The sequence below is a fragment of the Dermacentor albipictus genome, chromosome 9 (genome assembly GCF_038994185.2).
Source record: "Dermacentor albipictus isolate Rhodes 1998 colony chromosome 9, USDA_Dalb.pri_finalv2, whole genome shotgun sequence".
Classification (NCBI taxonomy): domain Eukaryota; kingdom Metazoa; phylum Arthropoda; class Arachnida; order Ixodida; family Ixodidae; genus Dermacentor; species Dermacentor albipictus.
The window spans coordinates 10,245,491-10,262,852 of record NC_091829.1 but is presented as its reverse complement, the minus strand read 5'-3'; the positions used below and the strand labels follow the sequence as shown (position 1 = coordinate 10,262,852).

General features: G+C 47.1%; 1 protein-coding gene across 8 annotated transcripts in view; it reads right to left on the bottom strand.

The window, feature by feature from the left end:
* The window catches only part of LOC135911165 (osmotic avoidance abnormal protein 3-like), a 58,795-nt gene that overhangs the window by 31,671 nt on the left and 9,762 nt on the right, over positions 1–17,362 (bottom strand). For 5 of the 8 annotated variants that reach the window (XM_065443354.2, XM_070526434.1, XM_065443355.1 and 2 more), the window contains exon 1: positions 7,582–7,831. The exons of the other annotated variants lie outside the window; for them this stretch is intronic. Coding sequence is in view for 1 of the 5 variants with exons in the window: in XM_070526435.1 (XP_070382536.1) it covers positions 7,582–7,743 (162 nt within the window). In the remaining 4 variants the exon portion in view is untranslated. Of the gene's footprint in view, positions 1–7,581; positions 7,832–17,362 lie in introns of those variants that run through there. 8 annotated transcript variants of the gene reach the window in all.

Below are 17,362 nucleotides of genomic sequence, written 5' to 3'. Positions count from 1 at the left end.
ACACTGTAATTCAAGGCCCGATTCAGCTCGAAGCTCGCCTGACGCGAAAATATTCGTTTAACTCCGACGACTTAGCAGCGCCAAAGTGTCGGTTTGCGCTAGAAGCATAATTTACTACAATATCTCTTGGAGAGGATCAGTACACTCGTTACTTGTAGAAGAGCCGAAGTTCTATGCCACTGCAAAATTTAAACGGCGCGATATCTCACGTCGAGCAAGCAGTTTCAAGTTTTATTGCATACTCAAAGATATGTGGATTTCAGTACTTGCATCGTTTCATAATGTCAGAAAGCAGCGCAGCGTTGCAAAAAATACTACAAAAGAACCCAAAAACATATTGTTACAGATGATCGATGTTAACTTATAGATGATGACCGGGATGGATGAGAGGCCGCCACGATGTCGCCATCGAAATGGTTGCCTTGTCTGCCACTCAGCTCGTCGTCGTACTCTTCCTCTTATCTATTCCTCTTCGCCACGTTACAATATCAACAAGTCGCACATATTGCTCATGTGTAGTGGTTGATATGTAGTGTTGAGTTTCGCCTATGAGATACTATCCCCAAAATAACCCTCTTATGAGCTTTTGTTTCTCAAATTATCAAATTTCTGCAATTTCTTTTTATTCTCACCTAATCGAAATGTTTTTACAAGATTAAAGTGGGAGAGGTCAACACTAATAACAACGCCACCAAAGAAAGCAGAACACCCGGCTCTCCACAGCACCGGTAAGTGAAAATCAGGCCCTGAATGGCTGTTTATTGCAGTGTGTAGAGATCATATGCTTATGATGAAGCACACGAAGACAAAGCTGATATTTTGCCAGCACAAAAGTGGGGTGGGCCACAGAAAGAGACAAGTGTTTGCAATATTGCTCGCATGTGGATGGCATTGAAGCACTTGCATGCGCCGTACTATCATTACAGTTAGACACACATTCAAGAGCCCTCTCACTCATTTCTGCGCTCATTTCCGCTGATTTCACAAGAGTGGATTGTCAGTGAGTTAGTTCAGGCGAATGTAAATCAACTCAAGTGCAGCTGAATGCAAGTAAATGTAAGGGACATAAATGAGTGCCCCAAGTGCCAGCTGACAATATGGGACAATGCGGGCCAATTAGTTATTGCCTGCAAGTGTGAAGAAACATGACTGAAATAAACCATAAGCCCAAACACATTGAGTTGATTTCAAAGAGAATAAGTATATGTGAAATGTGCTTGTGCAGAATGTGGAGAACGCAATTGAGCATATTTTGCTCGTTTTAGATGCTCGCTCAGAGCATTGGATGGGCTCGTCTAATGGCATGGCTTGAACAGTTTGCTTACACTACGTATCCGCTCATTGTATTCGTATTAGGTAGGGATGGACTTTGGTGCTAATAATGCCAGTGAAATTTCAAACACATTGCTGTAACTTGAAAGGTCGGGTACATTCGCATGTCATTTATAATCTCCTATGAGTTATGCACATGTGAAGTGATCTGATGTCAAAGGCGTGAAGACAATGGACAAAGAGAGTACACACAGAGCACCTTATTTACTTCCTGCAATGTTCAATCAGGAAGAAAACGCTATTTTATACAAGGAGCGCTATCACAACTCGTCTGTGCACATTTGCATTTAGGTAAAGCAGTTCTTATTGCGATAGCAAGATTTATGCAACATTCACGCGCCTATCAACTGCCTCAATGATCCTTTTGGCCTCAATTACTAATCTCACCCATTTCTTACGGCTTCTGGAAGGCGTCAAAATTTGGCCTACATTCGCAATCTCTACAGTGATTTTCCAGGTGGCCCTCTCTCCCACTTCTGACATTGTATTGATGTTGGCTCGGCCTATCATTCAGGCATTGCTTGGTTCGGCCCACAAACTTTCTATCACATGACAAAGAAATTTTGTAAACGACTCCTGCCTCAGGATCGCCGCATTTATTTTCGCGATTTGTGACACAGGCCGGCGCCTTGTGAAAAAAGGGTGGGTCATTCTGCAGATATTTCAAAGCTTGCACGGGGCAGAAAGCGCCAGCTTTACGTCAGCTCGCTTGGCAGCCTTCTTCAAGTTATGCGACATGCGGAGTGTACCGTATGACGGCTACCTTTTCCTTTTCACGAGGTGGCTCCTGGGCCAGTTGGCGGGTTTCGTGACTTAAGAATTTTTTCTGCTTCGAAAACTAGCACAAGTTGTGGTTAGCCCGTCTCTATTAGTCGTTCAGTCTGCTTAAGGAAACTCTCCTCAGCTCGATGCAGACAAGACTTCTTGAAAACGTTCAGCAGGCACATGTTAGCCACGCTGCGTTTGATTAGATTAACTAGGCTAGCTTGACTAGATTATGCGTGGTCTTCTTCGCGCCTTTCATATCAGATCAGTTTTATAATGCTGACGCGTGATTTCGGAGGAAGGAGGAAGAAAAGATAGGAAGACAGGCAGGTAAGCCAGTGTAAATACAAGCGACTTACTCTGCGTGAGGGAAAGGGTGGAATGAAAAGAAACAGGAGAGACGATATTTAAAACAAAAACCAAAATAATATGTGCACATCAATGTGATGCAGCGTACAATGGCAACAGCCCGCACGTCAAGTATAGCAGGGCAACGCAAGGGTGTTGAGCACAGTCTGGACAATAATTCTCTCCCCCGAGGTGCCCCGAGAATGAGGGCAGTCACATAAAAGACCTCGGATCGTTATCTCGCAGCATCAGAAGTTTACGGTTAACGTTGAGACCTGTTTCGTGCAAGATCACTAATATAGTGGCCTTGAAAAATTATTAAACAAAACCCTAACAGCGCCAAGGTGAAACAGTTCCTGGAATTGTCTAACACTGAGTGCAATTTTTTTTTCCTTCCAGATACGACGATCGACTGGAGGTCCAAGAGTCATTAGGACAAAAAATTCTGAAAACATACGAAGGATATGTGTTTGTGATGACAAAGTAATTATGTAAAAATGAAATACATATTTGAAAAGGTTTTGCCTGGCTGACAATGTATACATAAAAAACTTCACTTGCATATCTTTGCGTTCAGAGAAACACTGCGACATGTATACGGAGTGTGCTCTGCAGGACAAAAGATTTTTTATGTTGCATGGCTCCCAAAAGAGTTCAATTCAAATACATTCATTTTCTTGCAGCACTTTCATTCTTTGTTTTTTCATGCTAGTCATGGATTGCTGGATCTTTCCATTAGCTGCGAGCACTTTGCTGCCAAAGTTTCTAATTACCTAAATATAAAAAGTTTGACCATACACTAAGTTTCGGACGTATGTGTGCTCTATTTCTGATATTGTACTTGTCTGCTATTTTACATGATTTTTGTTATAAACAGAACTTTTTTTAATGAACGAGGAAGCAACGCACTGAGAGGCCCAACTTACGTTGGTCACAGCCACATGAAGTTCACACAAGTTCATGCGTTATGCTTGTTTCACATTTTAAAAGCTGCAGGCGCGAACACTGCCTATCTGCTTTTGTACTGTCAGAGCTTGGTATATAGTCCTCATGCTGTGTTAAGAACTTAAAGTGAAACTATGCTGCGCACTTTCTGTATTGTAAATAAAGTATTACCCTTCGAAAAATGTGTCTAAGTATGCATGAACATGTCTGCAGGAATGTGCAACATGCTTTCAGATTGCTCACACAGATGAAGTGGACATTCCGCTAAAGCATACTTCATGTGGTAAGAGAAAAAAAAAAGTCAGCAGATCCCACGCCCTGTGGGAATCAATGTTAAGCGAAGCAGTGTGCAGGGAGCCTGCTAATTAACGAAACGACCATGAAAGCACCCAAGACGTAGGCGGCCATTTCATGAGCTACATGACGTGCATGTCATAACATTCATGTCATGATGTATCAATTAAGTTCATCATACACTCTTGACATACTATGCCAATTCTGGTACATACCAAGACGTAGGCAGCCGTTTCATGACTACATGACATGAATGTCATAACATTCATGTCATGACCTATCATTTATGTTCATCATACACTCTTGACATACTATGCCAATTTTGGTTCATACCAAGACGTAGGCAGCCGTTTCATGACTACATGACATGCATGTCATAACATTCATGTCATGACCTATCATTTATGTTCACCATACACTCTTGTCATACTATGCCAATTTTGGTACATACCAAGACAGGCGGCTGTTTCATCACCTACATGACACGCATGACGTGACATTCATGTCACGGCCTATCACTTATGTTCGTCGTACACTCTTGTACTATGCCAATTTTGGTACTTGCCAAATTAACAAAACGACCATGAGAGCACCAAGATGTAGGCAGCTGTTTCATGGCCTATGACACACGTCATGATATTCGTGTCCTAATCGATCATTTACGTTCATCATATACTCTTGTCATACTGTGCCAATTTTGGTAGATACCAAGACATAGGCGGCTATTTCATGACCTACATGACACGCATGTCTTGAACTATTATTTATGTTTGTCATACACTTTTGTCACACAATGTCAATTTTGGTACACACATAATTAACGAAACGACAATGAGAGCACCAAGACGTGAACGGCTAGATACTGTCAAAGTGGTAAATTAATTAATTAATTAATTAATTAATTTTATCAAACTGCTGGCCATTGCTTGGTCCAAGCAGGAATGAACTGACATTGCTACATAACCAAGAGAATACAATTTATACAATATTAGCAGCACACGGATACCAAAAGAATAAAATTTACAATATTAGCAGCACACGGATACGAAACATACATATTATCAGGTAAGTAGACGGTGTAACGCATCAGAAAAATGTGAGGAAGAAACAGATGCCGGTAACGAATTCCAATCTTGCACTGTTTTAGGGAAAAAAGCGTATTTAAAACTTAGTTTTGGCGAAAAGGGGAGCAAGTGAATGCTGCTCATGAACGCTCCGAGTCCTACTCACTAGAGGACGCCTAATGCACTCTGGAAGCGTGAGCTTATTTTTTCCTGTTAAACTCTTAAACAAGAATATCCATCTATTAATCTTTCTACGGGTTTCTAGTGTATGAATGTTATTTGAGATCATTAACTGCGAATGAGAGTCTTCCCTTATGTATTTTCCGTATATAAACCTAACCGCTTTCCTAGTGACTTTTTCAAGGATCATTGTATCTTTTCTCCTGTATGGGTCCCACAGTACTGAAGCATATTTAAGTAAAGACAGCACACAAGTTTCGTAAGGCATTCTTTCTATGTGTGCAGGGGCAGTTTTTAGATTTCTTCGTAAAACCCACAGCTTTCGGCTGTGTTTACCATTCGACTTCGTTAAGTGCTGACGCCATGCGGCACGAAATGAGAGAGAGAGAGAGAGAGAGAGAGAGAGAGGGGGGTGTATGGAGTAAGAGAAATTTGCATGTTCAAGAAATGCTTCGCATTTAAAAAAACTAAACTGACAGCACGCCGGTGTGGGAGTCGGACCAGTAGGCAGTGCCATTAGCGGACTAAAGTGGCTGTGCCGGTGGTCACTCGCTGGTCAACGGCCAGCGGGTGACCACTGAGTCACGTGTCAGATCAATGGTTAGATTCTCCATTCCGGCGTTCCTGCACCTCTATAAGTACGTGGTCTCTTGCATATCGCACGTGTAGTTTCAGCTCACTTTTGCGTACCGCGAGATATTTTACGGCCTTAAAGGTTAGGACGTCGGTCATATGGGACAAACGGAGCGAACTGCAAATTTCTTTTACTCCATACCCTCTCTCTCTCTCTCTCTCTCTCTCTCTCTCTCTCTCTCTCATATTTCGTGCCGTATGGCGTCAGTACTTAACGAAGTCAAATGGTAAACACAACCCGCACCACTCCAAGCGAAGCCACAATCCCCCCAACGCGATTTCATGACGCGTTTTAAAACACGCGAACTCTATATGATAGGGGGTCATCGAACAACTCGTGTAAGCGCGTGAAGTGGCCCGCGATGTCAGAAAATTTTCAGAACCACATTCCAAGCAGTAGACGTCTTGAACTCAAGTTTGTACCACTGAAATAGCTTTCCACAGAGGTATCGGTGAAGCTTGAAGCTCTCCGGTAAATTCGACGCTAACTTGCGTCACTGAAAATGAACATAAACCTTTCACGCAATTGTTCGTTGCCAGCATACTTAAGTTTAGGGAAAATCAATCAAACGGCACTTCAGAGGACCTGGCACAAATGAACGTTGAAAGCCAGTAATATTCATGTAATACTAGCACCGACAATCGGCTCTTATATGCATCTCCAACCACGAATAAAGCTCCCTTGGCTAAGTTTTTTCTCTATTATCGGTGATTTCGCGTTAAGAGCTTTGTTTTCATTTACGATCTATGGGGAGGCAGGCTATTTGATAACCAAGCTTCTCGTTTTGTCGTATTTTTATAAACAAGTCTTCTTACCGCGAGCACAGATCCGACAACCTTAAGATACTAAATGTACTACACTCAAAGTGGAAAAATAGACCAAAATTTGTGGGGAAATAACCACAATTATTTCATTGCTCAAGAAGTTGATTGTTAATTCAATTAATGCATAGAACGTCCATTAGGAATGCTGCAAACAGGCACTTTACTGTCTCTAAATTCGTAGCTCGAATTATCCGCGCCACATGGAAACGAAAGTAATCACAATATATAAAGAGAATATTCATGCACGCAGCTGAAAAATCGGTCGGCAACTACGTTTCTATTGTTTAAATCAGCTTTGCCCTAGACTTGATGCGAATAAAGAATAATATAAATATAGGTTTAGTTACTACAATCATAAGCTGTAAACATCGCGCATTTAACGACATTCTTAAAAGTTAGCAGGTATGCCGATACATTGACCGATTATGACGTATATGCTTGAGAGTTAAATACTGCGAAACATAAATGCTGCAAAATAAACTTTACGCGACATGTTTATGCAGTAGTACGCTATTAGCGAAATGCGACATTGCACAAGTTTCTCCAGGTTTTACTTGCTTTCACTTGCTAGCAATTGGCCCACTTAGGGGAAAGCGGAGCTCGTAAAAATCCCAAACCAACGTTTACACCTCCAACAGGCAATGTACTTCCGTCACCTATATATGAAGTAAAAATAAAAAATAAAAAGAAAGGAACGCCACTACTATAAACATGGTAAAACTGTTGTGCTTGCCTGAGAGCAGGCTGAAAGACGAACAGTTATAGCACCCGTCATACCGAACTACCGAGAATGCTGTTCAATAAATAAATAAATAAATAAATAAATAAATAAATAAATAAATAAATAAATAAATAAATACACGCGATAGAGGACACATGAAACAGCGGCTGCCTCCCGAAGATCAAGCTAGCTCTAAGAGCTTCCGTTGCCAGCTCTCACAACAAACCTTCCGTTCGCAACAAAGACGAAAAAATTCAGTCAGCTCATTTAAATTCTGCCTTCTTGTTTGAGCCCCGGAGTGCTGCCGGGCGAGCGCTCCGTGCAATTCGTTAGAAGATCAGGCTTTTCTGCTGTTTGCCCCTATCCATGTCCCCGCCAAACAAGATAACCGCTCTAGAAGTCATCTCCGAGTGACAAACGCGCGCACGAACGGCGACCGCCAACAGACCAACGGTTTTTCGTCGGCACACTCACCATTTTATCTGATCTGCAGACCACCACTGGGCTTTCGCATTGTCCAGAAGGAGCGCGGGAAACTGTGGCACACCAATGCGCCATCCGCCGAGGAACGCAGGTATAGAGCCACTCACGCGTTACCGAAAACAAACGTCGAGCCAAGTAGACGGAGGTCGTCATTTCTCGCGCTCTTCCCGCCAAAAATCAGCTTGGCGGGAAGCGCCAAACTGTCGATGCGCCCAAACACACGCCCCGCCGCATCAATGGTGCTCCACGGACTGCTCGATTATCCCTACCTATCCTAACTGTATATCGTCTGCTGGGGAATCACCCGCACCTAGTGACGCAATTCAACCAATTATAGTACGCGTGTGCGCACGGCACTCGAAGCAGCCAAGCGGCCGGGCCAATGGCCGTACGCAGCGCGCTCCCTGGTCACAGGGACATGGCGACGGGGCCGGGGCTTGCCAGCACCGTTGGGTCCGCAGTGGCGCTAACACGGCTAACACCACGACCAGGGATTCCCTATATAAATGGCTTTGTTATGGGGGTTCTGTGACGTTAATCTGCGGTCGTGTATACGGTGAATATTTCGATAAGCTTGCTTTGTGTTCTTCGGCCGATTAAATACTGTTTTGTCGCTGTTCGCAGTGTTCCTTCCGGTGTCATCGGGAGCCGTTCCGTGTCTACCTGCCGCGAGTTTAGTCTATACAGAAGGAAGAAATTAGATGATTGTTTCGAGCTGGTCTGTCTCGTAGCCATTTCTGCGTCCGCCTTGGGGAGGGAGGACGCCATGTTGACCATGTATCGTGTCCGAATCGAGGGGCAGGCCATCCCGAGCGCGGGCTGTTGATGTTCGTGGAGTTTTTGGTAGGCGGAAGGTGCGAGCTTTTGACTTGATAGACGGCATATATTTATGAAACGGCCGGACGTATATGCGCCTGGTTCGTACATTTAATACGCGCGACTAGATTAGTCTCTACGAGCGTGAGAGCGGCAGCACTTTCCTTAGATCTGAATGCACTCGTTCGCTTTCAATGAAAACGAGCTCGCACTGTCGGATGTCGCATTTCACTGCGGCTATTGATTCGCTTAAATGTAACGGTTGTGGAAAATTTCATTTCAGCGTGCCAAAGCTTCGCGAGCCACATGCCGGGTGGCGTGGCCTCGTCAGGCAAAGTATGCCTTTTGCCACGTCACCCTGGACAACCTTTTCGTTGTCTTAAATAAATTCTGAATTCTGAATGAATATTCGATGCTGTACAGGAAAGCCACCGCTTCGTACTATGTGTAATTATTTCGTGTGTGTGTGTGTGTGTGTGTGTGTGTGTGTGTGTGTGTGCGTGCGTGCGTGCGTGCGCGTTTCGTATAGGTATGCCATAATGTGTGTCTTAGAATTATGGCATACCAAATTGTTTTAGGGTATGTTCACGTGTTTATAAGTCAACGCACATGATTTACGACGGAAGCGCAGAGTAACAGCAAAGCGTCGACTGGTGTGGGATGCTCTCCCGTGTGAGACATTATGATACACAGCTCCAGACAACCTTCTAAATCACCCCATCAGCATATTCATTAAATTCTGTGTATAGGATGTGCGAATAGCTGACACCAAAAGTATCGACAGCTGGGCAAGTTGCTGCAGTTGCATTCTTTACAGGCTGGACGATGTAAGACGACAGACAAGGAGTCTGTCGGCGACTCTGCACTCGTCAGGCGTTCGTCGGTAACAGCACAGTTTTCAAGAATAGCAAGCAGTCATCGCCGTGATTTTAGGCACAATGCCGCGATGACGGCAATCAGATAATTAAGCAGGATACCTTCGCTGCATATTTTAAGACGTGAAAGTCGATAAAGGTCTGTGCAGGGGAACATGATGGTGATAACTTAGAAATAATGATGGTGATAACAAAGACTAACGCCACAGGAGAAAGCAGCTTTAACAGCTTCCTCTGTTAAATGGTGTATAACACTGACAATTATTAGAGGGAAAATCAGACATCCACCCCTTCGTAGCAGTTGCTACAAAGGAAACCCATACGATTTCCTCGAAAGAAAGGCCTCGCAGTTGAAGGAAAATTCGTCCTGGTCCTGGAGTCGAACACCGCCTTTCCGGGGCAGCCGCTCTAGCATTTGAGCTAACTAGGCGGCTAGCAGATGGTAGGGCGAAGTCGAATTTGTCATCAACTCGAAGCAAAGGCAAGAGTTTAACGGAATAGTTCTGCGGAAACCCACAAGGTGGAAAGAATTAATTAATAAATGGTAAATCAGACATCCACCCGTTCGTAGCAGTTGCTACAAAGCCATTGCTTCGAGTTGTTGACAAATTCGACTTCGCCCTACCATCTGCTAGCCGCCTAGTTAGTTCAAATGGTAGAGCGGCTGCTCTTAAAAGGCGGTGGTCCCGGGTTCGAGTCCCGGGCCAGGACGAATTTTTCTCCAATTGCGAGGCTTTTCTTTCGAGGAACCCGTATGCGTTTCCTTTGTAGCAACTGCTACGAACGGGTGGACCGTCTTATTTTCCCTTCACTAATCCTCTCCACCTTTCGGGTTTCCGCAGAACTACTACATCAAACACTGACAATGTGCAAATTGGACACAGCTGACAGTCAGCGAAGATTCGCGGAAGTCACTCCGAACTGTCCCACAAAAATCGTCTCTCAGTTTGCGCTGCTGTGCAGGAAAAGGTCGCGCGTTCAACTCCCGGTCTCGGCGGCCGTAAAACGAGGTGGCGGAATCAAAAGCTCTCGTAAACCACGTTTTGGGTGCACGGTGGTAATTCTGAACTTCCACTACGGCGTCCCTTATAATCCCTGTATTGCTTTCGAACGTTGCACCCAATCACTCAACCAATCGATCAATCAATCAGTCAGTCAATCAAACAGTCAACAAATTACAGCCAGGTTGCGGCTTTGCACCTAAAGCTGCATAATCTATCTAACGTATCTCCGGACCGTCAGTTACAATTATGAACGGAACTAGAGAGTTTTAGCTTGCGCGTTTTTACGGCCAGCGGAGCGGAGCGGACGAGCGCAGACGCCACTGCGCATGCGCACGTCGCTGGGCCGGCCAGCGTTTTTACGGAGCGCAGCTTACGCCCGCTGGGAAGCCCTCTCCAGCGGAGCGATAGGCAGCGCGCGAGCGTGCGTAAAAGCGCGCGGGCGTGTATGGGTATTCAAGATGGCAGCCGTCAACACAAGCGCCGGGTAAGCGCCGGCGCCGCTGCGTTGTCGACGGCGACCGCTGCTGAGGCCCGTTTAGAAGTTTAACCAAATAACTAACTAAAAACACATAACCTACCTTTATTAAACAGTTTCAGCGCATTATTAGCAGGTTTAATTGATATTCTTTTCACTCTAACTCGAATTGTGACCAATAGGTGGAGCAGCAGAGCAAGTGACTCTACTCCGCTCGAAAAGACGGGTGATCCGCCCGGCTAAAACTATTTTCTCGCGCGCCTCTCCGCTGGTGTATCCGCTCGCCCGCTCCGCCCCGCTGGCCGTAAAAACGCTCAAGCTAAAACTCTCTAGTGAGAAGGAACTGACGCGATAAACTGAGAAACGCGATGCGCATTCGTAATAACGATATACAGTTTCGCAAAACTTCTTAATTTCATCACCCCAGATAATTTTCTGCCGTCATCGACTACGTTTCCCTTTCATCGGCACTAATTCTGTAACACTAATGGTCCACCGGTTATCTGCCCAACGCATAAAGTGGCTTGTAGAGCCTTTTTAGAGCGCAGCTCGTCGGCGTCAGCGTAATCGAGCGAACAAGTATAGCGAATAATAAAATAGCCAACGCAGAGCGCAGCGACAGCAGACGGCGATAGCGAAGAGAGCGCGAGGAGAAAAGCGGAGGAGGAGGGTGCAGCGGAACCATGAAGCGGAAAGCGGAGGAGTGTATGGCGAAAGCGTGAGAAAAAAAATGGAGGACGCTTAAGCTTCGCCTTCAAGAGTTGAACGCGATAGCATTATCGCACCCCGTTCGCACCGCCCACTCATTCGCTCGGCATGCTCTTGAATCACACAAACTTATTGAACGCAAAGGTATCGGGACATCCTCGCACCGGTCCCCGCACGACCCCAATGCGCTCAAACGAGACGAAGGGGAGAAGCGGGCGAGTGACGCGCCACCTGTCGGGGCAGCGCCGTACATTGCGGGGGGGGGGGGTCTTCTGTGTTTGCCGCAAGATGGCTCTGCGTGTGCGCCAAGCGCAGAAAAAATGTAGCGGAAACGTACTTCGCTACTCATTTAACTGCGACTTCTCATTTACATGCTCATAATTACCGATATACACCTCAGTATGACTTTCTACGGCACCTTTCTAAGGCAACACCGCATTCACTAGAGGCGTTTTTGTCGCGCTTAGAACCATCGAACTCATGGCTGCGTGGTACGGGCCTCCACTGTTTATGGCGCGCAAGAATGGCGGGCTACCATTGTGACCCGGATGCCCGACCGGCACGAGTATACTTCCGGGAATGCATGCAACGGTATGAGGAAGTGCAGAAATTGCAACTGCCTGTTCCTGAGTGGCTGTCCAGGTTTGAACCCCTGACATCACTCAAGGAATTTTAATAAGACAACGTCATTCCATAGTAGCCGACGGCAACGCATGTGTATAGTAGTTTATTTTTCGATTTTTGTATTCATTCCAGTTTTTTTGGCTTTTTGTATGTCTGTTAAGGAATTTTCGTTATTTCGAGGACTGACAATAAACAAAAAAACTCATGGCTGAGTGGTAGCGCCTCCGTCTCACACTACGGAGGCCCTGGTTCGATTCCCACCCAGTCCATCTTGATAGTTGTTTTTTTTTATTTATGAATTGCCGTCCGGTATTTCTCGCTCGCGGCCAACGCCGCCGACGCCGTCTTTTCTGCGACACGAGCTCCTTAACGCTCTCGCGTTAAAAAGCGTAGTGCGGAGACGATAGATACGAGATGGCGGCAGAGTAGCGCGCGTCGTCTGGGAGGCCTCTCTGCGGCGGCTGCTGTAAATCGCGCCCACGCGTCACCCATACGCTGCCTCTCACGATCTCAAGATTAGCGAGGCAGTCGCGCAATGCTTCGCTGCGTTTGCAACATGCCGAGCGATACAGATTGTCCGCGCCAGCCATTATATTTCGCAAAATCAAGAGGCGTGTAGAGCGCCGCAAAAATTTCGCATCAGGAAGTATCGTAATCGTCGGTGAATGGTTTTCGGTTCAAATTCATTGATTTTTATAGTGATTTGTCTTACGTGGCAGATAGACCGACGGATCTCCTCGTTGGGTAGGCTGTGGGGATGCGCGACCCTCGCGCGTCCCCTGATGTTTTTCCCACATGGCGCGTCTCCTGTAATCCGGCTTCGCCGCGTGATGCCCGCGGAGGTCGATGTGGTTGGGGCGCAGCGCGAGAGATGGCGCGAGTGTTGCGCTGCTAACGCCGCCGACAGGCGAGGTTACTTGGGCGCCGAAAGGAAGGCGCATGCTCTCTTGGGGGTTCGGGAAGCAAGCGGGACGGACGTGCCGTGCCACGCGTGCGCCGACCCATGCTTCTGCGAGACCGTCTCGCGTGGCCGCCTTGGAATGCGCCACCGTTCGCGTGACAGTACGCGCGAACGACCAGGCGTTGGGATCCAGCATGGGGCGAACATAATCGCTCGCTATCGGTCGCGGTGAGTCGGACTTCTTGATTTGTCGCGCGCCCCTCGGCATGTTTTGTGTATAGCAACTCGGCTAGCAGGCATTGATCTGTGAAAGGTGCAATAAATGCCCTTGTAATTGTTTGCACTACTGTGTTGTCGTTCCTTTGTCCCAAGAGCACGGGAGGAGAACCCCACAAGGCATAGAAATACTTACGTATTTAAAATTCGAGGAAACTCACCGTGGTTGCGTAGTGGCTTTGGCGTTATGCTGCTGAACCCGAAGGCGCGGGATCAAATCCCAGCCGCGGCGGCCGCATTTGGATGGGGACGAAATGCAAGAATGCCCGTGTACCGTCTATTGGGAGCACGCTAAAGAACACCAGGTGGTCAAAATTATCCCGGTGTCCCTCACTACGGCGTGCCTCAATATCACATCGTGATTTTGGCATAAAAGCCCAGACTCTAATTTTTATTTTTTGATTCCTGGACACGTCTTCTGCTTGCGCCGTTCGTCATCACCTGGAGGGAACGCGATTGTTTGACTGCGCGTGGGGCTCTCTGCGATGTGGTCTTCGAGATGCAAACAAGGCGCAAAAGCACAACCGTAAAACCCTGGCAGATTTTCGGCCGCGGAGCTGAGGCCACGAATTCCAAGAAGTCGTTCGCATGCCAGCGTGATCCCCGACTTCCAAGAGGTTCCCATAGGCCGCATTGTCGCAATTATAATTCCATAATTTGCGGTATTTATGCTCCTCGCCAGAGACTAAACGCTTGCGGAGTCAGACGAGTGAACGTCTAAAATACCTGAGCGTTCGAGTGATTTTTCGCGAGGAAGAACCGTTTAGGGCGTTGATGGGCACAAACGCTCGTTAAAACAAGCATGCGCGGGCGAGCCATCGCCGATATCGTTTAGGAGTCGGATTTTAATTTTTTTTTCGCTCGTGAAACAGCTCGCGCTTTACTTTTTAACACGAACGTGTTTATTTTATTGGAAGAGGTTACATAAGATATTAGAACCACGCGATGATTTCGAGCAAGCGCGGCGTTTGTGTTAGTAAAGGGATTTGGGTTTGAGTTTCCGCGTAACAGAATTATGTTTTCTCGTATATTCAAATTACAATCCGACGCTATCATGTCTGTAGGCTGTGTGTAAGTCATACATTAAAATTTTTCTGACGCATTTTACTTTGAGAAATTCAATTCAGAACTTCTTTGCGCTACGCGGAGGACCCGCGTGGTTTGGTACACGCGCAGTTCGCAATGACTATTGCCGAAACGACGGTCGGCGCTGGAAGCCGGACGCCTATGCCGGACTTCAAATTCAAATTTAACGCTATCGCGTTAAAAAACAGCTTGCTGTGCGCAACACACACACACACACACACACACACACACACACAAACACACACACACACACACACACACACACACACACACACACACACACACACGTCCTGGCACAAGAAAATAAACTGCGCTTCAAGTGGCCCAAGGTGGCAAAGGCATTCTTACACCTTAGAAACTTCGCCGCACAACATTTGCGTGTTTATTCCCTGCTACTTTAAGCAACGTGAGAGGGAACACCAGTGTTCCTAGCGATTACTCGTGATGTGGTGCATTAAAACCTGTCATTTCAGAATATACCCAGTAGCTATCGGTTCAACATTCACCCGCGCGAAATAAGTTTATGATTGCCATCATACAGTTAGCTGAAAGTGCAGAACGCGATGCGTGACAGCGCGAATAAGCGCCAACAACGAGGCATCACTTACACGCAGCGAGGCAAACGGGGCCGATTCGTTCGCATGAGGGAACAGAACTTAAAGCGCGCGCGGTTCGCAGCTGTGCCTCGCGCCGAGTCGGGCAGCTGGGCGGCGCACTTATTGACCGCCTCGCCCGCTCTTTTTTGTGCCACTCGCTATCGACACGCAGTTGGCACGAGATCCTCTTGTAAGCGAACTATGGATATGGCGCGCGTGTGTAGGCCAATAATACAACAAACGAAAACACGCAGACGACCTCTTTTAGCCGTGCGTCGACGAAGAATAAAAAAGGGGCTACGACGTCGCGCAGAGCGCGAATGCATCGACCCTGCCCGGTCGATAGCGTTTGACAGTGCGTTAAGTTCTGGCTGCCTGCTACTGTAGGAAACTAGGACACGCGTTCTGAGACACGCCGCAAGGCGCCTTGCCCCCCTTTTTCGTCGAACGCGAACGCGACGAAGGTTATGACTGCGACGCGTGACACAAAAGCCGTGACGCGAAGTAGCGCGTCCGACGGATGCGCTGGCCGGGTTTCGTCTAAGCGGGGAAGACCACAAACACCTTAGTAGTGTACCCCCGTTTCGCAGCTAGCAATAACTATGTCAGGGGTTGGCTTCATCTCTACTACCGTACTCTTCAGTTGAGCTCAACAAGCTCTGCATAGGTCACAAGCAGATGACCGGCCAACCAGCACTTCAGCACCACCTTCAATACCATCGTATCAATAATAACGACCGCGTCGAGGCTAGATTGATTGATTGATCGATTGATTGATTGATTGATTGATTGATTGATTGGTTGATTGATTGATTGATTGATTGATTGATTGATTGACGTTCTGGTACAATACGGGCCGGGGCCGCGGAAGGTAACCAAGTGTTGCGATCTGGATTAATTTTGACTACCTGGAGTTCTGAGGCGTACGCACCTAAACCTAAGCACTGTTGCGATCGGCCTACAGGCGTAGTGACCTTCGAACCTCTCCCAGCCCGCTGCGACGAGTCGCTTTGTAAAGCCAGCAATGCACCTCTTGCGGACAGCCCAACGGCGCCAGCAAGGCTAGCCACGTTTGGCGGACCGAGTATTGTTAGTTTGGGTCGCTGTCGCCTTCACGGTCTCCTTGGAGCAAGTGAACTCCCGGAAAAGGGTGTTTTGCGGTGCTTTCTCACGGGCCCCAGTAATCGCCACAGTCGTTTGACAGACGCGGCGGCTGACTGCGGAGTCAGCTCTGGAATCAAGAGGCGCCAGCTTGAGTCAAGCGTGACAACCCCGGTATGCGGGGACCCTCTGCGCTCGGTGTGTTCAGTGAAACAAAAGCGCGGGAATGAGTGTGTGATCTCTCGCCTTCAAAGGCGGGTCGACTACGACGGCTTTGGACGCTTCGATTGGACGAAGGTTGTACGGCAGTTTTCCCTCACCTAGGGGTCTATAGGAGGACAGAGGGTTTTCAAGCAGCCGTTTTCGGCTGCTCGGTGTGCTTCGTTCTCATTCATGCTAGACTGATGAAATGTAACGTTCTCCTGTCTTCATGTAGATATTGTAAATAAATCCCGTACTCCTAGCTCTCGATGAGAGCAAGTTCTTCCCGTCAACCATGTCCCAAGCGTGGATGAGTTGGACGACGGTATGGGCCCGCTACCAGATTTCTACATGCCCGACTCCAACTCGTGCAGCACACGGCCGTTTTGCATTCCGTTGCACAGCAATGCTGTTGCCTCGGCAGGGTATCGAAGCGGGGACACTGTGCTCGGCAGCGGCGGGCTCATGGCTCTGTTCTTCGGATGATGCCCGTACCACAAATGGCCAATGACCATGAACAACCTCACGATGGCGTGCACATTACAAAATGATTAAGGTGGAATTAATAGTGCACACTTTACGGTGCCGGCGACAAAGTAGCAGCGAACGTTTCCGACTGCACATTTAAATATGTCGTGTATATAAATGCGAACATTCCATTGCCTTGCAGGAAACGGAAAAGAAAAAGAAAGCAGATGGAGGAATGTTGTACTTACGTATAGCGGCTTCGTTTTTAAAAGAAGAAAGCGCCAGACGCCGGTCGTTTCCTCGTTAGTAAGTGATCACTAACTTGTTTCTACGCATGCTTGACTGCACTGCTTCACCAAAGTCGAAGAAATGTTAGTGAGAAAAGCAACGTTCAGTAATTCGAACACTATGCCCGGTACCTCAACTCCGTTACCAGACGGGTGCGGCGGGCCCGGGAGACAGCAAGAGCCGCAGGAGCCCTGGACTAAAGGCGCCTCTCGCACAAGCAGAAAGATACCTGCTTGTCCTTTCTTTTTTTTTTTAATAAATGTTTCTCTCCTCCTCCTCCTCCTCCTCCTCCTCCTCCTCCTCCTGCGGATTCTTGTCAAACATGACGATGCGGTGTTACCACAAAAGTATAT